We start from the raw sequence: 25,785 nt of genomic DNA, 5'->3' as shown, positions 1-25,785 counted from the left end.
CCGGGGGAGCCTGGGGTCAGGGCTGGGGGCCTCTTGGCAGGGGTGGGGCTCTCAGACTCACATCTAATTTCCTCTCTGTTTTTGTTTGTTTTCTTTTGTTTTGTTTGTTTTTGTTTTTGTTTTTGTTTTTTGAGACGGAGTCTCTCTCTGTCGCCCAGGCTGGAGTGCAGTGGCGCGATCTCGGCTCACTGCAAGCTCCGCCTCCCGGGTTCACGCCATTCTCTTGCCTCAGCCTCCCGAGTAGCTGGGACTACAGGCGCCCACCACCATGCCCGGCTAATTTTTTGTATTTTTAGTAGAGACAGGGTTTCACCATGTTAGCCAGGATGGTCTGGATCTCCTGACCTCGTGATCCACCCGCCTCAGGCTCCCAAAGTGCTGGGATTACAGGCGTGAGCCACCGCGGCTGGCCCACTGCTGCATTTTCTAGCAGCCGAGCTATAGTTCATTTCTGTGAGCTCCTGAGACACCTTAGCTTGTCTCAGCCCGCTGGATCGTTTCTCTAATCCCTGCCCCGCTCAGGTCACCTGCTGCTGCCCTAAGCAGAGCCCACATGCGCCCCCTTGTGGTGGGAAACCAAACGATTCCGCAGATCCTGTTTGTTGAGGGAGGAGGTGAAATGGGATGCCCACGGGCGACCCAGCCTTCCTGGGTTTTGTGAATTCTGATTCACATCTACTTTGGAGAGACTCTCTGGCATCGTCTCATGATGGGAACCCTAGTGCTGGTCACCCACTCAGTTATTATAATTAATTTTGCGTTCATAATATATTTAACTGGTTCAAAAATCAAAACCATATAAAAAGGATACAGTGGGGCCGGGCACAGTGGCTCACACCTGTAATCCCAGCACCTTGGGAGGCTGAGACGGGCAGATTGCTTGAGCTCAGGAGTTCGAGACCAGCCTGGGCAACATGGTGAAACCCTGTCTCTACTAAAAATTTTTAAAAATTAGCCAGGCATGGTAGTGCACGCCTGCAGTCCTAGCTACTCGGCAGGCTGAGGTAGGAGGATCACTTGAGCCTGGGAGGCAGAGGTTACAGTGAGCAGAGATCGTGCCCGCTGCACTCCAGCCGGGGTGACAGAGTGAGACTCTGTCTTTAAAAAAAAAAGAAGTGTGCAGTGCAAAGTCTCACTCCTTTCTCTGCTCTTATTCACCCACTTCCTGTCTATGTACAAGTCCCACACAGGCAACCACTTTTGTTTCCATGCGTCCCTCTAGAGGTTTTCTTTTGTTGGTTTTTTGTTTGTCTGTTTGGTTTTCTGTTTTTTGAGACAGGGTTTCATTCTTTCACCCAGGCTGGAGTGCAGTGGTGCAATCTCAGCTCACTGCAACCTCCGTGTGCTGGGCTCCCACCTCCGCCTCTTGAGTAGCTAGGATACAGGCTCATGTCACCACACCCAGCTAATTTTTGAAATTTTTGTAGAGATGGGGTCTCCCTATGTTGCCTAGGCTGATCTCAAACTTCTTGGCTCAAGTGATCTTCCCACCTTGGCCTCCCAAAGTGTTGGGATTATAGATGTGAGCCACTGCACCCGGCCTAGAGTTTTTTGTTTGTTTTTTAGTAGAGACGGGGTTTCACTATGTTACCCAGGATGGTCTCCATCTCCTGACCTCGTGATCCACCTGCCTTGGCCTCCCAAAGTACTAGGATTACAGGCGTGAGCCACCGCACCCAGCCAAGTTTTTTATACTAATAAAAAAGATTGTATTCTTTGTTCACACCTCCCTTTTTGTAATTAAAAGGTGTCATGCAATTATACCATTCTGCATCTTGCTATTGGTGAGCTTTCCATTATTCATTCCTAGAGAGCATCTTCATTCTTTTTCAGAGTTGCATGATATTCTGCTAGAGATGTACCATATTTGCTTAACCTGTCCCCTATTGATGGGCATGTGGATGGCTTCCAGTCTTTTGCTGTTATAACTAAATAATCATGCAGTTATATCTGTAGGACGCATTCTCAGAAGAGGGGTTACTGGATCAGAGGTTATTTGTAACATTAATGGAGAGTGCCATATTGCGTCTATACGGGTTGTAGCATTTCGCCTGCCCACCAGCAATATACGAATGGATTCAGCAGCTCCCCACATCGCTTCCATCTCTGTCTTCCTGGCGTCTCCTCTACTCTAAATTGGGCCTCTTGGAATGGTGGAATCGGGGTGTAAGGGTTGGGGGCAGGGGCCCCATATCTTAGAATGGTGAGATCAGGGTGTAAGGGTTGTGGGCAGGGGCTCCATATCTTAGAATGGTGAGATCGGGGTATAAGCGTTGGGGACAGGGGCCCCATATCTTAGAATGGTGAGATCGGGGTGTAAGGGTTGGGAGAAGGGGCCCCATATCTTAGAATGGCGAGATCGGGGTGTAAGGGTTGGGGCGCCCATAGGATTCCATCAGCATTTGTGGTCTCCAGCCGCATGTCACACCAGGGGCTGGTGAAGGGAGCCCCAGGGCTAGTCTGAGTCTGTAGTTCCTGGCCTTTCCCTGGGAAGATGGCTCCAGACCTTTGTAGGGGTGTCCAACAGTGTGCTGGAGTTAAATGCAGTTATGCTCCTGCCCACTCAGAGTTGCAGTTCCTTGAGCCTTGCTGTCAGCAGGATGGGATGGGCTGACAGGGTAGAGAATGTACCTGGGCTCAGCTGGCCCAGACTCCAAAGGCCACCAGAAAACCAGGGTGGCAAATGCCCATCATTCAACGAGTGGATAAAGAAACTGATATATACATACAGTGGAATACTACTCAGCCATAAAAAGGAATACATTCATGGCATTCACAGCAACCTGGATGGGATTGGAGACTATTATTCTTTTTATTTTATTTTATTTTATTATTTTATTTTATTTTCTTGAGATGGAGTTTTTGCTCGTCACCCAGGCTGGAGTGCAATGGCGCGATCTCAACTCACTGCAACCTCTGCTTCCCAGGTTCGAGCAATTCTTCTGCCTCAGCCTCCCGAGTAGCTGGGACTACAGGTGCCCACCACCACACCCGGCTGATTTTTGTATTTTTAGCAGAGACGGAGTTTCACCATATTGGCCAGGCTGGTCTCACACTCCTGACCTCAGGTGATCCGCCCGCCTTGGCCTCCCAAAGTGCTGGGATTACAGGCATGAGCCACCACGCCTGGCCACTAAAGTCATGTTTCTCTCTTCTCCATTTTGATTCATTTGCCCAAACCTTTCCATGCCAACCAGTGTTGGTTTTTATTAATTAGTTCACATTTTTTCTCATATGAAATGAGCCAAATGATGTCAGGGTTGTCACCTTGTGGTGCGCCCAGGGTGGCCATAGGTGGTGCGGGGACCCACTGGATTAGGGGTCCTGAAGCCTTCACAGGTGGGAGCCCAGGGCCCGGACAGCTCAGTCAGCAGGCAGGTGGGTTCAGCTAACCTGGTGCTTTAGCCCTACAAGTATCTGCTGCCACCACCCTCCACCCTGGGAGGTGGGGTCATAGTGGGGGCCTGGGGAAGGAAGGAGTAAGGGGAGTAAGGCCCTGGAGTTCTGCTTGGTGCTCTGGGCCTCCAGTCAGGATGGGGGATAAGCTTGGGCCGTCATGTGGACTCTCCCTGGGGAAGGGTCCTTCAGTGTCCCGACTCGGTCTGTCTGTGAGACACGTCCCCAGGGAAGGAGGACACTGTTGCTGCTGGCTTTGCAGGCAGTTCTGAGTGTGGTATTCACTAGATACGGGATGGTGTGTGTTTATGTCTCCATGTATGTTTCGATTAGTGACAATGCCCGGGTTTCTGCTCGACTCAGAAGTCTCAGAGCCGGGCTCAGTGGCTCGTGCCTGTAATGCCAGCGCTTTGGAAGGCTGAGGTGGGAGGATCACTTGAGCCCAGGTGTTAGAGACCAGCCTAGGTGACATAGTGAGACCCCAGTCTCTACAAAAAATTTTTAAAAATTAGCCAAGCTTAGTGACCCAAGCCTGTAGTCCCAGCTGCTTGAGAGGCTGAGGTGGGAGGATGGCTTGAACCCAGGAGGCTGAGACTGCAGTGAGCTGTGGTTGCACCGTTGCACGCCAGCCCAGACAATAGAGTGAGACCCGGTCTCAAAAAAAAAACAGCTTCTTAATCTTTTTTGGGTCAGAAGCTGAGAACCATATACCCACTATCCAGGAAAAAAAGCACTCTCCTGATCATTCTAGAGCACATCAACAATTTGCGTTTCAAATTATTCCCAATTTCAGGGAGGGGCTCTTTTTTGTTGTTTTTTGTTTTTTTAGTTTGTTTATTTTTGGGACGGAGTCTCACTCTGTCACTCAGGCTGGAGTGCAGTGGCACGATCTCAGCTCACTGCAACCTCTGCCTCCCAGGTTCAAGCGATTCTCTTGCTTCAGCCTCCTGGGTAGCTGGGACTACAGGCTCCCGCCACCATGCCTGGCTAATTTTTTGTATTTTTAGTAGAGACAGGGTTTCACCGTGTTAGCCAGGATGGTCTCGATCTCCTGATCTCGTGATCCGCCCGCCTCGGCCTCCCAAAGTGCTAGGATTTCAGGCGTGAGCCACCACGCCTGGCCCCATGGAGGGAGTTTTTGGAGCCACAGAATCCCATCCACAAAGTCCTCTCAGGTCATAGTTCTCAAGTAGTGGTGTTATTATTTTGCCTGCACACTGCACGCGATAACATATTCATCACACGTGCACACTCTCGGTGGAGGACACCTTGTGGGCATGGCACAGGACAAGTGCAGTGTGAACAGTTACTGGCCGGGAGCCCACAGAGCTGAGTCGGTAATGCCTGGCCTAATGGCCTAACCGGTCTTAGCTTGGAAAGTTGATGCATGAGAGAGATTTCTCCTTCCCCAGACACTGCCTGGCACCTTGCCTGGGTTGCACAGAAGGAAATTAGGGACCGTGGGGTAAAGGGGGGACTGAGCGTGATGCCTGGCTTCTCTCAGTATTCCTTAGTTGTGGTAATTGCTTAGGAATACCTCCTCTCACCCGAAAGAACCCCATGGCTGTGCTCAGATGCTGGCCAGGAAGGCAGGCGAGGCCACCCCGATGGGAGTGCTGGGGTCAGCCACTCGCCAGTTCCCCCTGGCCTGGCTGCATTTGCGGTCACCTAGGGAAGGTGGGGAAGTGAATGACTCATTATCCCAGCAATTAGTCACACCACTGAGGCACGTGATCCGTGTAGGACGTGTGCTACCTGCTGCCCCTCTGCCCTGTTCAGTGCTGCTTCTCTCCCCACTCTGAATGGGAAGTGCAACCCCAGGAAATGATCACCCCCTTTCCACAGGCACAGACTTGTAGCTGCAGCAGCCCAGAACCAAGAGACTGGGACAAAAGGGTCATTCGCCTGTATATCCCAGGGCCACCACACAAGACCTCCAGGGACCAAGGGGACTGATCATGGAGAGGAGCATGTGGACGCTTAAGCCAAAGATTTCCCCATGTGGGCCGGGCGCGGTGCCTCACACCTGTAATCCCAGCACTTTGAGAGGCTGAGGCGGGCGGATCACTTGAGGTCAGGAGTTCAAGACCAGCCTGGCCAACATGGTGAAACCCCGTCTCTACTAAAAATAGAAAAATTAGCCAGGCGTGGTGGTGCACACCTGTAATCCCAGCTACTTGGGAGGCTGAGGCAGGAGAATCACTTGAACCCAGGAGGCGAAGGTTGCAGTGAGCTCAGATCACGCCACTGCACTTCAGACTGGGTGACAGAGTAAGACTGTCTCAAAACAAGATTTCCCCCGTGCCCCATACAGACACGATAGGTGCACATACATCTGTCAGGCTGCACATGTGTGTAAATGTACAGACACACTGTGAAGAAAGGGCTGTGCCTTAACACAAAACCCTCCAAGGCCTGAGCAGTGAAGAGCTCCAGCAGGTGGCCCTCAGGGGGAGGAGGGGTCCTGCCTGTTTCCCCAGCCCTGGGATGCTCTCGCTGAGCTGGCTGCTCTCCAGATTGGCCCCCAGGACTCTCTACCTTCTTGACTTCAGTCCAAGAGAGGAACAAACAAAATTCCTTCATAGACCGGTGGTGACTGCTAGTCAGTAACTAAAAACAAAGGCAAAATACAGGTGAGAAATCCTATTTTCAGTAATTATTTCCTAACTCCAGGTTTCATATTCTAACAGTACTAGTCAAAATAAACTTGACGGAGGCTGGGCACGGTGGCTCAGGCTTGTAATCCCAGCACCTTGAGAGGCCAAGGCAAGCAGATGGCTTGAGCCCAGGAGTTCGGGACCAGCCTGGGAAATAGGGCGAAATCCTGCCTCTACAAAAAATATATATATAAAATTAGCCGGGCATGGTGGTGCGTGCCTGTAGTCTCAGCTACTTGGGAGGCTGAGGTGGAAGAATCACCTGTACCACAGAGGTCGGGGCTGTATGAGCTGTGATTCCACCATTGCACTCCAGCCTGGGCATCAGACTGGGTCCCTGTCTCAAAAAAAAAATAAAAAAAATTTGACGGACCTCAATTTCCCCGTCTCCACCCACTTCTGGGGCAGCCTTGGATCCTCTCTCCAGTGCACCCTCTTCCTGTCCCTGTCGGGGAGAGGTCCTGCTGAAACCCAGCTCTTAGAGGCCAGCTGTAGAACTGTATCTGAACAAACAGGGTGAGGAGTCAGGAACTGACCTAGACCCCGCGCCTCCTGAGAGCCAGACTCCGCGTGGGCGATTTCACATCCTCCGTCTCATGCGACTTCTCACGCTAGCCCTCTTCCCATTTCACAGAGGATACAACTAAGTCTCAGAGCAAGTGACCGTGCCAAGCTCAGACCTCGTTCTGTCTGTCTCCAGCACAACTCACTGTTTCCAGTCCATGTGGAAAAACTTCCTCCTCCTCCCCGCAGTGTCCCTGCCCCCAGCCAGACACACCTGGACGTGGCGAAAGGGGCTCGGGCCAAGGTTTGGAGCCCTGGGTCCTCGTCCTGGTGGCTCTGCCACTTTGTGACTGTGATCGAGTTTCTTCCCCTCTTTGGGCCTTTCCTTCCTCACCTGTAAAGCAGTTAGCTTGGCCCAATCATGTAGAAGCTCCTCCGCCCCACACACAGACACACTCCTGTTTTTAGAGTCTGTCTGGGCACAGGGCAGCTCCCTACCATCTCCTACCAAGCCCTTCTTTTCTTCCTGCAGGGTCTGTCTGTGGAAAGTCCAGAGACTAAGCCTAACCCTAAACCATGAATGAATGGAGGGAAGCCATCCTAGCATGGGAAAGAGAAATCTCTCCCTCAGCTGCTGGGCTCATCAGTCCAGCGGCCACTGTCGGGTCCGAGCTCTGCAGTGACTTCATCAATATTTTAGCTCCTGCAGAGCCCTGTTCCTTTGCAACCGCATCCTCCGTGCCCTCCAGAAAGGCTCTGGAGTTGGGTGCTCCTCACATCCCCGTCCTGTGGGTGCTGTGCCTTGCTGTCAGGTTTGGAGCCACTCATGCCACCCTGAGCGGGAGCTTTGGTCCTCATGACTCCCAGGGGTGAGGCTGCATGCAGGAGGCGTGTGCGCACCAGGCGAGGGAGAGGGACAGCCTGACATGTCAAAGCTCTTCGCTTGAGGTCAGGAGTTCCAGGCCAGCCTGGCCAACATGGTGAAACCCTGTCTCTACTAAAAATACAAAAATTAGCTGGGCGTGGTGGCACGCGCCTGTAGTCCCAGCTACTCGGGAGGCTGAGACAGGTGAATCACTTGAACCCGGGAGGCAGAGGTTTTCCGAGGTTTGCAGTGAGCCGAGATCGCGCCACCAAACTCCAGCCTGGGCGACAGAGCAAGACTCTGTCAAAAAAAAAAAAAGAGAAAGAAAAAGAAAAGTGACAAAGGAGAATCTAGAGAGCACTCAAGTACTAATTCTTGAGAACAATTAAGACAGATCGCATTACAAAAAACAGATTTTGTCACTGAAGCCTCAGGGCTTCAGCCTAGATCCTGCGCTGCTCAGAAAGCCAATCACTGAGATGAGGATTGCCAAGGAAGAAAGCTTTAATCAGGTGCTGCAGCCGTGGAGATGGGAGCTCAGTCTCAAATCCATCTCTCTGACCAACTAAAATTAGGGATTTGTAGTATAGCAAGGAAGAAATGTAACTATGTATAAGAAAACATGAAATAGGGAAGGATCAGGAAGCAATCGTTTAAAAAAGTATCTTCGGCCGGGCTAGGTGGCTGCGGCCTGTAATCCCAGCACTTTGGGAGGCCGAGACGGGCAGATAATGAGATCAAGAGATCGAGACCATCCTGGCCAACATGGTGACCCCCTGCTCTCTACTAAAAATACAAAAATTAGTTGGGTGTGGTGGCACATGTCTGTAGTCCCAGCTACTCGGGAGGCTGAGGCAAAAGAATCACTTGAATCAGGGAGGCGGAGGTTTCAGTGAGCCGAGATCGTGCCACTGCACTCCAGCCTGGCGACAGGGCTAGACTCCGTCTCAAAAAAAAAAAAAAAAGTATCTTCACCTTTCCTCCTCAATCTTGGCATAATTCCCCCTGCGAGTGGTTTCCGGGGTCTCAGTTGGCATTTAGTCTCACATATGGCATTGCACATATCGTGTGCACATCTGCACAGCTCAGCAGCATCCTGGTTAGGCCTTGAAGGGCCTGACATGGGCCTATGGCCTCAGCAAGAAAGCTGCACACGGGAAGCGGAGGAGCCAGCAGGGGCCCAGTCCTCTGCGGAAAATTCCAGGACCACCCGCAAGAGCAGCTGCAGTGGAGATTGTGACCCGACAAGGAATATATGCATGAAGATGCTGGTTTGAAAACCGACTCAGTGTAAGTGTGGCACTTTGAAAAAATATTAATGATGTCACTGACAAAAAATCAGAAACAAAATATATTTATTAGAAATATTATAGTCATTTATCATACTTTCCTGTGAATAGTTAAATACATCTAATTCGCATGTCATATCCTAACACTGCTGAGTATAATCTAGTGTGCTCTTTACAGACATGAGGCCACAGATGTATCAACTACATTCAACTAATGTAGTTAAAATTAGTTGTGCTACTCAGGATGCTACAGATTTAGCAAAATTGTAACCTGGATTAGAGGAGTGAAATGCCCCATGAATTGAGGCAACTATAGATATTCAAAATGCTTCTAAAAAGGCTGTGAGGTTATGTCCTTTACTGCATGTCATTGGTAGGTCATCTCAAAATGGCACTCGAGCTTTGGAAGGCTGAGAACTATTGCTAGATTTGGTAGGGGGTCTGTATCTATGGACCCCAGTCCTCCATCTCCACAAGCCGCCCCTCAGTGGGGAAGAGAAGGGGGAGGCTAAGGGAGTCTCCGAAACGTTTGTGGACGGCAGGGAAGAGAACATGGCAGAGATTCCTCACCGCTGGATGGCTTGTCCCCTGGGGATGTGTGTTTTTATCTAACACCCACTGGCATCTACTTGGGTTGGTCTCTACAAAAGCTGTAAAACAACAACTGAATGAAAAAGGAAAATAAAAGACTAATATTTTTGAAATGTGAAGGGGCTAGGACAAGAGAAGTTCCTGAGAATGTTATCTCCACAGCACGGGGGCCACGGGCTACCATCAGACAAGGAAAATTCAATCCATGTTCAATGCAGAGAACAGTGACTTCTCACCTTGAAAAACTCTCCAACTCTACTGGGGCTTGCATTTTGCAGCTGTCTTTCATGCAAAAATGATACATTAAAAAAAGGATCTTCTGAACAACTGAAGAATTTTAAATGACTACTGGCTGAGGGAAGATGGAAAGAAACGTGGCTCCTGTGGCCTTTGAAAGCCTCAGGACAGAAACTGGGAATGGCACACTCTGCTGAGTATAGAAAAAGTAAGATGCTGACCTTGTTTTCCCAGTTTACCAACTTTCCACCTTCACCGGGTGCTCTGAGCTCTGTTAAAAACAGACCTAAAAACCCTACCCCTCGACCTAGCTGGGTTGGGGACTGCCTCCCCCAGGTCCTGCACCTCCACACGCCAACGGATGGCTTGGGGGAGCCCTACTAGCTGCTGTGCTAGAAGGCCTATTCCTGGACTCCTGAGGCCAGTCACAGTTCCAGGACCCCAGCAAAACCTTCCCTTCCCCAAAACACCACCTATATTTCTTTTCTTTTTGTGTGTGTGTGACAGGGTCTCACTCTTTTGCCCAGGCCAGAGTGCAGTGGCACAAACACAGCTTACTGAAGCCTCGAACTCCTGGACTCAAGTGATGCTCCCACCTCAGCCTCCCAAGCAGCTGAGATTACAGGTGCCTATCATTGTACCCAGCTAATTAAAAAAACAAAATTTTGGGCCAGGCGTGGTGGCCCACCCCCGTAGTCCCAGCACTTTGGGAGGTTGAGGCAGGCTTATCACTTAAGGTCAGGAGTTCAAGACCAGCCTGGCCAACATGGTGAAACTGTTTCTACTAAAAATACAAAAATATGCCAGGCATGGTGGCATGTGCCTATAATCCCAGCTACTCAGGAGGCTGAGGCAGGAGAATCTCTTGAACCTGGGAGGCGGAGGTTGTAATGAGCCAAGATCACACCACTGTAGCCTAGGTGACAGAAAGTGAGACGCTCTCTCAAAAAAAAAAAAAAAAAAATTTCTTTATAGAGTCAGAGGTCTTGCCATGTTGCCCAGGCTGGTCTCAAACTCCTGGGCTCAAGCAATCCTCCCACCTCAGCCTCCCAAAGTGCTTGGATTATAGGCATGAGCCACCATGCCTGACCACCATGTGTATTTCTAGAGGACAGGACATCACATTCCTCTTCTACATGCACACCACTGGCGAAAAAAAAAAAAAGGTAGTCGGGGAAACTCCTGGAGTTGTAAAAATAAATTGTACATGGCCTTTCATGTTTCTTTCCTTCTTTTTAACCTAAAGAGAGCAGGATACAGACAAAAATGGGGGAGTTTGGCCACAGTCATTGGCAACTTGGGCTCCCATTGGAGAGGGGCTGGTATGGCCCCAGCGGGGAGGGAGGGAAACCGCAACACCATTGCTCAGAGCTGGTTCTAGGTGGTTTACATGTAATCACTCAAAATAGAGCCAATCACAGGCCAGGGGTGGTGGCTCACCCCTGAGTGAGCTGAAATCATGCCACTGGCACTCCAGCCTGGGCGACAGAGCAAGACTCTGTCTCAAAAACACACACACACACACACACACACACACACAAACAGCCGGGCTCAGTGGCTCATGCCCATAATCCCAGCATTTTGGGAGGCCGAGGCAGGTGGATCACCTGATGTCAGGAGTTTGAGACCAGCCGGGCCAACATGGTGAAACCCCCTCTCTACTAAAAATACAAAAACATTGGCTGGGTGTGGTGGTGGGCACCTGTAATCCCAGCCACATGGGAGGCTGAGGCAGGAGAATCGCTTAAACACAGGAGGCGGAGGTTGCAGTGAGCTGAGATGGTGCTATTGCCCTCCAGCCTGGGCAATAAGAATGAAACTCCGTCCCAAAGTAAGTAAGTAAAAATAAAAATAAAAAACAGAACCAATCACAGAAAGCACCCACTCCCACTCTGGGTATCCCAAGACAGCAACTGCCTCCCCACATAAAACCCTGGAGTAATTCCAGCTTAAATCTAACAACCAACAGCTCAACTCAACTACTTGGGATATTACTTTCCCCCACTTTAATGGTGGGCAAAGTAGAAGTACAGGGTTAATTGAAAAAAAAAAAAAAATGCTTCAAACAAGTGCCTGAATCAGCAGACGTAATAACTTTCAGGTTGAATTGGTTCTATGTGTCGAGTTTCATTTAAATACAAAGGCATGGATGATGTAATGACCATCGCCAAACAGCTGCTCAGGAGCTCCTGCGGGCTGCCTGCCTTGTGGCTGCCAGGGAAAGGTGTCCACCCCTCAGTGGTTCTCCAAGCAGCTGTGCTTCAGTCGCCTAAAGAACTTACAAAACATGTAGACTGCATCTCTGGTCCCATTCCAGACATTCTGAAGTTAACCAACGAGGGCAGCCAAGAGTGTTTTCAAAAGGGTCCACTGGAGGTTCTGATGCAGAGCTGCAGCTGGGATGCACTAACAGGGCTGGGGCGGAGTCCTTATCTCAAGGTGGCTTGAGAATCAGGGATCCGCTGACCCGTGCAGCCCAGCTGCCACCTCTGCAAAGGTCTGGCTTGGAGGAGGGGACTGAGCTCCTACCTCTCCAGGAATGGTCAGGGGCTGGACCTGCCGCCTCTAGAACCTGGCTCTGAACCACTGGCTCAGATCAGCTATCAGAGATGTACTTTGAGTAGTAATGGCAGTCACTGTCATTCTTGGTGACTCACTGGATGATCCTTTGTTGGAAGGGCGCTAACAGGCTATTTGGCACTTAGAACAGCAAGGGATGGGCATTACCCATTTCCCTCAACCACCGTGTGAGCCATGCCCTCACTGTGTAGTGCACACAGATCTGCCCAGAAGAATGCCACAGAGCCACCAGATGGGCACCTGGGCCGGACCGAGCACTTCTGAGGGACTAGGACGGCTCTGGGGAGGGCTCTGCTGCCACTTGAGGTGACCAGTAGGGTGCTGGGGCAACTGCATTCTTCTTTGTTAATTATAAATGTGCCCTCACCGCCCACCCCTAAGGGCTTCTTTTTCCCATGCCTATGAGAGGCCTGGGGAAGCACTAAAGGCCAAATCAGTCCAGAGCCGAAACACTGTTGGGATTTGCTGTCAGCCCAGCATCCCCAGAGGCACCCACCCTCAGCCTGCTCAACCCTGTAAAGCAGACACAGGCCATTCACACGTGACCTCCTGTCAAGTTCTGTGGGGGACAAGCCTGTGTGGATGTGAATGGGAGGGTAAACAAATGGGAGGACAAAGGCGCGGGTGACGAGGACTGCGGTTTCCCTAGTGTGAAAGCCGCCGGCTGCTCAGGAGCACACAGACTGTGGTGGCAGAGGTGTGGGGCACCTCCCAGGGACTCCAGCAAAGCAGCCTGAGGCTCCCTTGCATTCTCACAGGCTTTCCTTTTGCTACAATGAATCAAATAAGGGATGGTGAGAGCTAAAAGTGAATCAAGTTCCAGGTGTTAACATTGTTACCTAGAACTCCCATCTTTCCCCAAAAGGCTGAGTGCGCACATTTCCAGGTTGCCCTGGAACAAGAGTTTATTTTTTGTGTTTCGTTGGGTTTTTTTGGTGGGGAAAAGGGAGGGTTCACAAGGGCAAAGTTTTGGGTTTTGTTTATCGTTTTTTCGAGACAGGGTCTGGCTCTTTCGCACAGGCTGGAGTGCAGTGGTATGCTCATAGCTCACTGCAACCTTGAACTCCTGGGCTCAAACGATCCTACTGCCTTGGCTTCCTAAAGTGCTGGGATTACAGCCACAAGCTACCAAACCCAGCCAAGGGCAAAGGTTTCATAAAGGCAAAGCCTGGATATTTTTAACAACAGCAACCAAAAGACTGATTTGGAGATGCTCTTTGTCTGAATTTCTGTAGATGATGTGTTCGGCCACCCAACGTAATCAGCAAAACAAGCATGGGTGTGGGGTCTTGGTCTGGAAGGAGGGAGGCTGCCCTCTTTAGAAGCATCCCACAGGAGATCAAAGAGTCCCCAATTTACCATCCAACTGCATTTGCATTTGAGACAGGTACACGGTGGGACCTACTCTGTTTCTTATTTGGGTGTTGGTCCACTTGGATTGAGCCTGTCTTTGAAGTCTAGGCAGCTGGGTGGTGGGTAGAGCAGGGTCAGTGGACAGTGATCAGGCGCTTCCAAGAAAAGCTGCAGTAGGTGGCAATGGTGGCTGCCCCAGGCCCTCCAGGGTTACGTCTCAAAGTACTTGTAGATTTGGGCCACGTACTGCATCACGCTCTGCCAGTCGGGCCGGTCCGTGTACAGCATCTCGCTGAGTTCCTGCAGGGGAAGGGAATAGGGGACAGATCACAAGGCAGGACATCACAGACCCCTTCCCCTCAAGGACTTCAATCCAGGTTAGGGCTTATACTGCCTGGAAACCCTCCACTTACACAGAACGTGAAGGCCAGCACAGGTGGTGCTGAAAGCGATGGGTTAAAGGCCTTTTCCTCCCACTTATTCAGAAGATACTGTCCCTTTCCAAAAATGGAAAACATGACCTCCCACTGCTTTTATCTTTTAACCATATGACAGCATTTAAACAAGTTTTAAAAAGCAAAAATCACCCATAATTTCACTATTAAAATGATTTCCAAGTTTCTAAATTACACTTGAATCCACCTCTAATTCCCCAGGCTCCCAGCACACTGCATGTGCTATTACATGGGCTGTGCCATTACGTGGGCTGAGCATTTCACACCCGGGTCCCCGTGCTGCTGTGCCATTGTGCGGGCTGCCATTCTAGTGAATGTGCACTGACCAGGGAAACTGCTGTCCACAAGGGATGTGGCATCCAGTGTACGCTCACCTCGTCACCACCACAGACTTTGCAATCAGCATCTTTGTGCAGTGTTGTTTCCTTCTGTTGAACTAGTCCCTCAAGATAAATTACTAACAGTGGGATTATCACAAAAGCCTTGAACCAATTTCAAATGCAACCATTTATTTTACCAGCATTAAGTGTTACCATTTAAAGTGTTTTTTTGTTTATTTGTTATTTAATATAGTTTGGTGATTTTTCTGGCTTATTTTTATTTTTACTTTTGCTAACTTGCTGGTTTTTACTGACTGATTTATTTTTGTTCATTTTGCAAGTAGGCTTGTAATGAGCATGCATAAGATCCAGGCCAGAAAGGGAGGGGCAAGAGGGTGGGCATCCTGTCAGGCACTCAAAGTTTTCTGAAATTTGTGCCACTAGACATACTTAATAATTAACTTTGGGACTGAATTTGGATTCCTGTGTGGTTAAAAGAGAATAGTAGGAAAGGACCCTGATGTAAAGCCAGAAGCAGAGATGCCATGGAAAAGTAAGGCTGAACTTAGCACATCAGTTCCTGGGCATTGACAGAGCTGGCTGAGGCTGTTAATGAGCCATTCATCCCCTGATTCAAAATCTGAACAGACTTCACTTATTCTGCTCCCTGGTGATGCTAAAAAATTATCAGCCTATCATTAGTCATGGGAAAGGAGTGGAAGAGGAGTTGGTAGAATATTCCATGCAGGTACACCTAGAACAATTTTAAAAGAAAAACAAACTTTCACAGAATACAAGGATAGAATGTCTCCTTCTACCTACACTGCTGTAGTCATGACTGCACACAGACTGAGGCCTGGCAAGCTAAAATCCTTACCAAGGAGTGTTGCTAACATGACTTAAAGAAAGGAAGTGATGAAGAATTGAGCATGCAATTTGGGAGACAGATGAGCTCTGGGAAAAGAAGGGATACCTACAAACGCAAGAGAGATGGCACATTGCACACTTTCCTCTGTATGATGGAAAGGGTGTGTCTTTAATCTCAGAGAGGACTCAGAAGTCCAATCAATATTCACAGTTTTGAGCAGTCTTACATGCTTGAACTTCATAACTGAACTAAAAATATTTAGTACATTGTTATCATATTTGAGAATTTGTGAAAAGATATGCTATACATTTCAGAAGACAGAGTATGCTGCATTAGTAACAATCTTATAGTGCATGACATTTGTTTGAATTAGTAGTTAAGACCCTCCAAAAGATACCAGACCCAGATGATTTCACTTGTGAATTCCATCAAATACTTAAGGAAGAAATAATACCAATTCTACACAATCTCTTCAAAAAATGGAAGAGGAGAGAATAATTCCCAACTCATCCTAGGATCCCAACATTATCCTGATACCAAAACTAGACATAAACATTACAGGAAATCTATACACCAATTTCTCATGAGTACACAATCTATTAACCTATAAAAGTATAATACATCATGATCAAGTGAGGTTCATCCCAGGAACACAAGGCTGGTTCAACATTTGTAAACTGATGTAATTCATCACATTAACTAACTGAACGAGAAAAACCACATGATCAAATCAACAGATGAAGAAAAAGCATTACACAAAATTCCACAACCAAGATAGTTTTTATACGTGGTAACTCTCAACAAACTAGGAAGAGAAGGGAACCTCTTTTACCTAGCAAAGGATATGTACAAAAAACCAACAGCTGACATCATACTTAATGGTGAAAGACTCGAACACTCCCCCCGTAAAATCATGAACAAGGCAAGGATGCCCATTCTCATCTGTCCTATTTAAAACTGCACTGGACTGTAATCCCAGCACTTTGGGAGGCCGAGGTGGGTGGATCACCTGAGGTCAGGAGTTCAAGACAGGCCTGGCAAACACGTTGAAACTCCGCCTCTACTAAAAATACAAAAACATTAGCCCGGCATGGTGACAGGTGCCTGTAATCCCAGTTACTCAGGAGGCTGAGGCAGGAGAATCACTTGAACCCAGGAGGCAGAGGTTGCAGTGAGCTGAGACCATGCCATTGCACTCCAGCCTGGGTGACAGCGCAAGACTCCATCTCAAAAACAAAAACAAAAACAAAAAAAAAATGTACTGGAAGTTCTAGCTAGTGCAAAACGGCATGAAAAAGAAACAAATGGCACGCAGATTGGAAAGGGAGACATAAAACTGCCTTTATTTGCAGATGACATGATTGTTTAGAACATCCCAAAGCATTTACATGCAGGTTTAGCTAAGTCTCAGGATACAAAGTCAGTATACAAAAGTCCATTGCTGTCCTATATACCGATTGAACAACTGGATTTTGTAATAAGAAAAACAGTATCATTTACAATAGCACCAAAAGAAAAAACCTGCTAAGGTCTAAATCTAACAAGGTATGTGCAGAAGGCAGACACAGCTGTCAGGGTGGTTGAGGGCATGGGCTCTGGAGCTGCCTGCCTGGCCTTGCCTCTTGCCTTTCCTGCTCATAAGCCATGTGCCTCAGTTTCCTCCTGTAGAGTTCATCCACCTCGCAGGACCTCCGTGAGGGTCCAACAAGTCCTTGCATGAAAAATGCCCAGAATGGTAAATACATACAGTAAATATGAAAAAAAAAATGCTTGTCGCACAAATTAACTATTTCAGCACAGCTCATTAAGTTTACACTTGCAGAGTAGGCCCAGCCATGCCTCAGGAATTGCTGCGTGGTGACCTCCCTCCACGGGGGCATGCCAGCACCTAGTCTTGCAGCGGCTGTCCTGGTGGGCATGCTAGCACTCAGTGAGCAACAGCCCTCATGGACTACATGGCCTGGTAAAGACACAGCAGCCCTGGGACACATGTTTTGGCTGTTTTTATGACAGTGACATCACATATCGTCCCTTGCCTAATTCCTTTTCTGGGGAGTTGCTCGCACCTGTAATTGGGCTGGCTAAGATGCTCTCCTTACACGGTGGCTGAGGAAGAACAGTTGCTAATATCTGGGGAACACTATAGAGCGTCATTTTTAAAGATCTCATCATCTCACACCAGTCAGAATGGCTATTGATAAAAAGTCAAAAAGTAACAGATGCTGACAAGGCTGTGGAGAAAAAGGAATACACTCTTGGTGGAAATGTAAATTAGTTCAGTTACTGTGGAAGGCAATTTGGAGATTTCTCAAAGAACTTAAAACAGAACTACCATTTGACCCATCAATACCATTACTGGGTATATATCCAGAAGAAAAGAAATCGTTCTACCAAAACACATGCACACTGTTCATCACAGTGCTAGTCACAATAGCAAAGACACGAAATCAACCTAGGTGTCCATCAACAGTAGACTGGATAAAGGGCCGGGCACAGTGGCTCATGCCTGTAATCCCAGCCCTTTGGGAGGCTGAGGTGGGTGGATCACCTGAGGTCAGGAGTTCGAGATCAGCCTGGCTAACATGGTGAAACCCCATTTCTACTAAAAAAATACAAAAAAATAGCTGGGTGTGGTGGTGCACACCTATAATCCCAGCTACTCAGGAGGCTGAGGCAGGAGAATTGCTTGAACCCGGGAGTCGGAGGTTGCAGTGAGCCAAGATTGCACCATTGCACTCTAGCTTGGGCAACAAGAGCGAAATTCCATCTCAAAAAAAAAAAAAAAAAAAAAAAAAGAAAAGAAAAAAGAAAACCAGTAGACTGGATAAAGAAAATGTGGTACATATATACCATGGAATACTACGCAGCCATAAAAAGAACAAAATCATGTCCTTTGCAGCAGCGTGGATTCAGCTAGGGTCCATTATCCTCAGCAAAATAATGCACAAACAGAAAACCAAATAAGACATGTTCTCACTTGTAAGTGGGAGATCAACATTGGGTAGTCGTGGACATAAAGACGGGGACAGCAGACACTGGGGACCACAAGAGGGAGAAGGGAGGGAGGGAGGCAAGGGCTGAAAAACTATTGGCTACTATGTGCACTATCTGGGTGACAGGATCACTCATACCCCAAACCTCAGCATCATCCAGTGTACCCATGTAACAAACCTGTACATGTACTCCTTGAATCTAAAATAAAAGTTATAAAATAACTAAAATAAAATTATAAAAATAAAGATCTTATCCTAATGTTATGCCCCAGAAACTTATATTTACTTGAATATAAACATATAAGACAATTTTCCTGGCATAATCTAACAACAGAATTTGACTGAAGATTTGGGGATTACTGCTGTCACTTCTGACTGGGTGTAGTTTTAAAGTGTCATGTGTAATTCAACATACTGGATTTTCCAATCCACATCAAGGTATTGAAAAGCAAATTTAAGAATGTAGGAAATTTCTATTTTGTTGGTAGAATAAGCTGGGAAAGTGCTCACACTTTGAGATTATCATGTGTGTCAGCAGCTCCTCACAGACCATCCACACAAATGAAACCCCTGGCTCTGACAGTTAGGACAACAAAATAACCTCATTCACTTCCCAGCTCACTAACTTCTATAGCACATTAGATGAAAATTAAGAAAAAGATATTAAATTTAAACAGAAGTAAATATTAATTACAACACTACAAAGAAAAATGTATTCTGTGTAAAATATAATCTTCCAACAAGGTCTCATTGTATCTTTATCCTTACCTGATCTCTCTGTTGGTACTCCTTAGTTTTGTTGTTTCTGAAGGGAGATCCCTGCTACTCCACCCTGGTCAGATGTGTAAGTTTCCTCACTCCTTTTTAAATTTCCCAGACTTGTAAATACACAATAGGGATATCTGTGTCTTAAAGATTTAGCAAAATCTGGGCTGATGGGGATATTTTTTCTTTGTGTGTATGACTACATTTTAAAGCATAAATTCAACCTCTTTAATGGTTAAAGTTTTATTTCTTCTTAAGTTTTGTAGGAATATTTACATTTAATATTTGAAGAAATATACTTGTAATTTTCTAGAAAACTGTCCATTCTGTTTCAAAATTATACTGGCATAGCACTGTTCATGGTGATGAGATTTCACAATAGATGTACATTCACTTTTTCATTTCTCAGATTCCCCACATGCTTTGAGGGTTATGGAATTGTAATTTTTTTTTTTTTTTTTTTTTTTTTTGAGATGGAGTTTCACTCTTGTCGCCCAGACTGGAGTGCAATGGGGCAATCTTGGCTCACTGCAACCTCCGCCTCCTGGGTTCAAGCAATTCTCCTGCCTCAGCCTCCCAAGTAGCTGGGATTACAGGCGCCTGCCACCACACCCAGCTAATTTTGTGTATTTTTAGTAGATACAGGCTTTTGTAATGCTGGCCAGGCTGGTCTCAAACTCCGGACCCCAGGTGATCCACCCACCTCAGCCTCCCAAAGTGCTGGGATTACAGGTGTGGGCCACTGCACCCAGCTGGAATTGTATCTCATTTTTATTTCAACTTAGATTTTCCCAATCCCTAATAAGATTGAACATCTTTAAAAATCCTCATTGACCATTCATGATCTTCTGTGAATTTTCTCTTCTAGTCTTTGATAATTTCCTACTAGGTTGTATTTTTATTACTGGTGAGCAGAAAGTTTTAATAGATTATCTGTCTTTGCTTTTTCTGTAGTCTCATTACAATATGTCTGGGTGGATATTTTGTTTTATTCATCCTGCTTGAGATAAATAAAGAATCTGTGGACTCTTTCATTATCCTTTCATCATTCTGGAAAATTTTCAGGCATTGTATCTTCAAATACTGTCTCCATTCCATTCTTTCTATCCTTTTCATCTGGAATTCCCTCTGGGCATGGGACATGGCCATCATCTGATTTTTTTTGTCCATGTCTCTTAAACTCTGAGACAGACACTATTATTTAGATAGCCCAACAGTCATTCCCAAGCTCTCTCCCTTGCAGGCTTCCCACTAAAGAAACTGAAAGCTGTTCACATGCTCACTTCTTCAAATGCCCTTGCAGCTGGGGACCATGTAACAGAGTACTGCCAATGAGCTGGAGAAACCCAGGGAGCCTTTTACTTTCATTCTTTAAAGGGAAAGATAGGAGGCACTTGCTCTATCTCTTCCCCTTCTTCCTGCCCTGTAGGTGGAAGTGATGTCTGAAGTTTGGCAGCCACCTTCAACCACAAAGGAACAAACATGGGGACAAAAGGAACAGATTAAAGATGGTGAGAATGGAGAGGAGACACTCCGGGGCTTTGATTACAGTACTGAGTGGTGAACCAGTTCTAAAACTACTATTGTTAAGAAAATTAACATTTTTATGGTTTAAGCAACTGCTGGTTGGGTTTTCCATTTCTTGAAGCTGAACACATACTAATTCAACCTTACCATTATATTTTATATTTTTAATGTCTCTTTTATATTTTGGGTGATTTCCCTATATTTATTTTCCAATTTAGTATTTCTCTCTTCTGCTGTATCTAATGAGTTTGGCAACACACACTGTGGTCTTAATTCCAAATTTTCATTTCTAGAAGTGTTATTTGATTCTTTTTACAAATCTCTTTTTTAAATAGAATCATTCTTTCCTTGTGTTTTCTATTCCTCCTTTTATCTCTTTCATATGTTTAAATAGTCTTTTTGTAGTCTCTTATTATTTATCATCTCAAGTTCTGGTAGATAATCCTTTTGTTTGCTGTATCTGCTGACTAGGTCAAGTAGATCATTTTCTCAAGTGTTCTGTTACTTTTTAGCAGCCATTGTAGTATCAGCCCAGGGGCTTCCTGCATCTAAGAGTATACTAAGGGCTTCATGAAGCACAGATATTATAAATTTGGACTCTAAACCTCATCTGGCCCTGCTTCCTTTCCTTGCAAGAGACTGTCTCTCTTTTCTCTCTCTCCTTTTCCTCTCTCTGCGCATGTGTGCGCATACAATCTCAGGTGGGGACCAGCTTATCACCTCCCTGGGCTGGCTGGTGGAGTTTTAGAGATTTCTGCTTTCACTAAGAAGATCAGCATGTTGTGAGCCTTGGCTTTATGCAGGCTTGGTGCTTGCTTGGCCCACCACCCCCCACCCACCCCTGCCAAGTTTTGCAGGCTCAGTTGTGCCTGGTTTCTGCTTTGTTTTACATTTCTGGCATCTGGGTATTTCCCATTCTTTCTTGAGAGCTTAGCTATGTGTTGATATTTTTTAACATAGCATTTTATTCAGATTTCTTGTGCTCTGAACAAGAGGGCTTTAATAATAATTCAGTCCACTGTGTTTCCAGAACTGAAATTTGTCCATATGAAATCTTATGCGACTGAAAATCTCTTAGAGTTGAAAATCTATAAATCATATGTTGATATGTGATTATATCAACTGGATACCTCTATATTAGGTATTGAGAGCAACAGACTTTCGGCAAACAGATGTCAATGTTCTACAAGAAATTGTTTATCAGATGGCATAAAGTTATTTCTCATACAATTAAAATAAAGTATCACAAGGATACAAAATAGGATACTTACCAGGCTGGGTTTGATGCCTACACTTTCAGCTGCTTCAAATGCCAACAAGAGATTCCTCTTCTAAGTTAAAAAGACAGAGACTGGAATCAGTAATTTAAAATATATAGCTTTTGCCAGGAAAGAATATCAACTGATATTCCCATATAGATTATTCACTATTATAAAACAAAGAATAGTAAGTCAAGTGTACAATATATGGTCTCAGTTTAAGAAAAAACATCAACAGGTTGCAACTGTACCAAAACTAACATTACTGATTGACACCTATCAAAGATAAATTTTTGTTTACCTTTGTCAAGATTTAGGTAATTTATACTTCGCAAGATTTATGGCATAAACATTCTGTTGCATAACAAAGTTGCTTAATCATGATGCTATATCAAAAAAATTATCAAAGTAATAAATGCATATATTATAGTATATATAGGTTGTATTTAAATCAAATGAGAACCTGTTCCTTTTTTCAATCCTGGTTCTTCAGACAACTACCTTTCAATTTCTGTTTAGTTATGGATTATTTCCGTATCTCTGTAATATGCTTACACGACTACTACTTGATTTCTAAAATGAAGGCATTTTCTACTGACTTCCTCCAGGACAAATGAGGACTTAGGCACCATGCATCTGCCTCCTCCTTACACTGTAGACACATAGCTAATTTTAGTGCCCGTATTAACATTAGCTATGTTTGTGACCTTAAATAATATCCTTGAACTTCTATTTTTTGTCCCATTGGGTATGGACAACACTTCCTGACTCTACTTTGTATGTCAGGAGTAAATTCCCCTTTCTTCCCTCCACCTGGTCAAGTTGTACATTGTCACAGCTGAGAACATTTGCTTCCTTCCCTGGAAGCACATTTAAGTCCTCTGTGCTCTCTGACTAGAATGATTCTGGAAGCTGAAAACCACAAGCAGCATCACAGAAGCCAGCTCTGGGCATGTGTCCTCTACAGCTCCACCATCATGACCTGCGCCACTCAAAGCATCATTCTGGAGTTCCTCTGTTACTCTACCAGTCGTCCAAAATCACCCCACATTTTAGTGTGCCCCAGATTTGGACCCTGCCTTTCTTCAAAAGTTTGTTTTTTTCCTGCAGTTTCTGCTTGTTTGGGGTTTTCCTTACTGGGAGGAGGACTTTGTGCCTCCTTCTCATCTGGCCTCTCGCCCATTCTGACTGTTGCTTTTAAGTCCTAACATTCTCCTCGTGGCTGACGCCATTCTATTCTGACACAGAGGGCCTGCCTCATAGTTGGACCCTGGCTTCCTCGCACAGCTTCTCATCTTCTCCATTATCAGCCTAGAGCTCTTAATCATCTCATCATTCTATGAAACCCTACAGCCCCAAGCCCTCCAGAACCTCACTGATTTTTGGATTTTACTCCCATTCTATTGCCTAGGTTTCCTTCTTAAGAAAGAATATGGGGAGACACATTTTCTGGATGTATGAAAATTTCCCCTTTCTACCATCACGTTCAGTTAACAGGCTGGCTGGACAGGGAATTTGAGGCTGAAAATAATTTCCCCTTAGAATGTTAATGGTAGCGCTCCACAATCACTCAGCCCTAGTGTGTGGCTTCTTTTGGGGACTCTCCCTGGCTATTCTCTGATGTTCGTTCATCTAGATGAACTTAAGAATCATTTGTTCATGCTTCTTCCATTCCAAAATTCATTTCAAAATTATTAGGATTATATTAAAATTAAATTGTTATATTAAGTATAATTGAGAGATAAATGTTTCTCTACATATTCAGTTTTAAGTTCCTCAGTGGAATTTCTTTTTTTTGAGATGGAATCTCGCCCTGTCACCCAGGCTGGAGTGTAGTGGCTTGAGCTCAGCTCACTGCAACCTCTGCCTCCCAGGTTCACGTGATCCTTGTTTCTCAGTCACCTCAGTAGCTGAGATTATAGACATGCACCACCACACCCGGCTAATTTTTTTTTTTTTTTTTTTTTTTTTTTTTTAGTAGAGAAGGGGTTTCGTCATGTTGACCAGGCTAGTCTCAAACTCCTGGGCTCAAGCGACCTGCCTACCTCAGCCTCCCAAAGTGCTGGGATTACAGGTGTGAGCTACAGCACCTGGCCATTATGTTCCTCAGTAGAATTTCTTAATTTTTTTTTTTTTTTTTTTTGAGATGGAGTCTCACTGTGTCACCCAGGCTGGAGTGCAGTGGCACGATCTCGGCTCACTGCAAACTCCACCTCTCTGGTTCAACCAGTTTCTTGCCACAGCCTCCCTAGTAGCTGGGACTACACGCGCCCACTACCATGCCTGGCTAATTTGTGTGTTTTAGTAGAGACAGGGTTTCACCATATTGGCCAGGCTGGTCTTGAACTCCTGACCTCAGGTGATCCGCCTGTCAAGGCCTTCCGAACTGCTGGGATTACAGACGTGAGCCACAGCACCTGTCCAAATTTCTTAATTTTATATGTTTAGATTTTATACATAATTACGTATTTTAGATTTCATACATCATTTTATACCCTTTTCCATTTCCCCCACGGCTCTCACTCTCTGCCCTTGCATGAACATCTACAGCCTGAAGCGACGGGTTTTCCCTGACACTGAAGCAAACTCTAGGCACCAGGTCACCAAAAAACAGAAAGATGTGGCCACTACATTTTCTTCCAGTCTGTGGCCCATGCCTTGGAAAGCTTGTTGATCTGTGGTGATCCTGCCCAAGCTGCCATGACCCTTCCTTGAAATTAAAGGAAAGGAGCGGGCATGGGCTGGAAACTGCACACTTGTTTCCCTAACACTACTCTGTTCTGCTGAGAGGGGATCTGTGAACTCCTGGCTTCCTTCCATTTAGCCCAAATTAATGGCAGCAATCTCCTATTTTGGTGCTATTGAGGTCTCTGTCTTTACTTCAGTCCTTTTGGTGTTTAGCCAGTTTTTAGGCCACCATTATTCCAGAAGTCAAATATTTTATGGCTTTTAATATGTAATTCCAAACATTGCTTTCTAGAGCGTTACCCCAATTTTTGGTTCCAGCAACAGTGTATAAGTGGCTATTTTCCTGTACTGTCTCTGCCAAATGTGTCAGGCTAAAAATATTTTATTGTTTTAATTTGTATTCATTGATTACTAGTAAGGTCTAACGAGAAAGCATTTTTAAACTCAAGGTTTTATGCAAAACCTTCTAGTTTGATTCTAACAAAACCACTATGTTTTCTTTGTTTCTTTTTTTTTTTTTTTTTAGATGGGCTCACTACTGCAGCCTCAAAATCCTGGGCTCAAGGGATTCCCCCAGCTTCAGGCTCTGGAGTAGCTGGGATTACAGGTGCGTGCCACCACGTCTGGCACCGCTTGTGTTTTCACAGGGTGCTGCATGCTGTTCTTCTGTGTTCAATATCTGTTGTGAAAACACAAGCGGAGCCAGGCGTGGTGGCACATGCCTGTAATCCCAGCTACTCTGAAGCCTGAGGTGGGAGGATCCCTTGATGAAAAACTGTCTCAAAATACCCTGAAATAGTATACAGGGTGACATGGAATATAGAAGAGGGGGTGGTTTTTTATTCACAACAGTAACTTTTATTCATTTTTGCAGCAGCAGAACATCTGTGACCAAGTGTTATTATCCCAATGCTCTTTCATTTGATCACTGTCACCATCACTGTGCAGAGGCCACCTGGGAGGCAGAAGCCACAGACAAGCAGCAGCTCCGAAGGGCCTTACTTCCCCCACGGGCTGTAAGCTTCAGATGCAGCTCAGCCCACAAGGGCCGGGCAGGGTGACGCCATCACTGCTTCAGTGTGCCCTGGTCGGGGGAGGATGGTGCAGGCCTGGGACCTTCCAGTTCCACGACAGCCTAAGTGCCCAACCTGTGGCAAAACTCTTAGTCACCAGCAGGGATTGAGGGGAGCAGGGATTGAGGGGTTGGGCTCATTGGGCCTCACACTCAAAACCGACAGGAGAAAGATGACAATCCTAGAGTTCCCCCTCTCAGGGTCACACTTCATTCATTTCAGACACTGACATAAGCATGCTCCAGTCCACCACCTGAGTCCATCTGGACTAAGCAGAGAGTTGCACAGGTGGACAAGTGAATGCCCTTTTTATTGAAAACAATAAAAACAAAAGTGGCTGGGCACAGTGATTCACAACTGTAATC

General features: G+C 46.2%; 1 protein-coding gene across 8 annotated transcripts in view; it reads right to left on the bottom strand.

The window, feature by feature from the left end:
• Positions 1–8,758: 8,758 nt before the first annotated feature.
• Positions 8,759–25,785, bottom strand: part of SPECC1 (sperm antigen with calponin homology and coiled-coil domains 1) — a 295,377-nt gene continuing 278,350 nt past the window's right edge. For 7 of the 8 annotated variants that reach the window (XM_030828445.1, XM_030828446.1, XM_030828447.1 and 4 more), the window contains 2 exons: positions 21,672–21,731; positions 12,995–13,772 (listed from right to left, as the gene is read on the bottom strand). In XM_030828445.1, coding sequence (XP_030684305.1) covers positions 13,683–13,772; positions 21,672–21,731 — 150 coding nt within the window. In that variant the 3' untranslated portion in view covers positions 12,995–13,682. Of the gene's footprint in view, positions 13,773–21,671; positions 21,732–25,785 lie in introns of all 8 variants that reach the window. The other variant, XM_030828444.1, reaches the window with a different exon arrangement.

The sequence above is a fragment of the Nomascus leucogenys genome, chromosome 14 (genome assembly GCF_006542625.1).
Source record: "Nomascus leucogenys isolate Asia chromosome 14, Asia_NLE_v1, whole genome shotgun sequence".
NCBI classification, from domain to species: Eukaryota; Metazoa; Chordata; class Mammalia; order Primates; family Hylobatidae; genus Nomascus; species Nomascus leucogenys.
The sequence above is the reverse complement of the archived record's forward strand: the minus strand, read 5'-3'. Positions and strand labels throughout refer to the sequence as shown.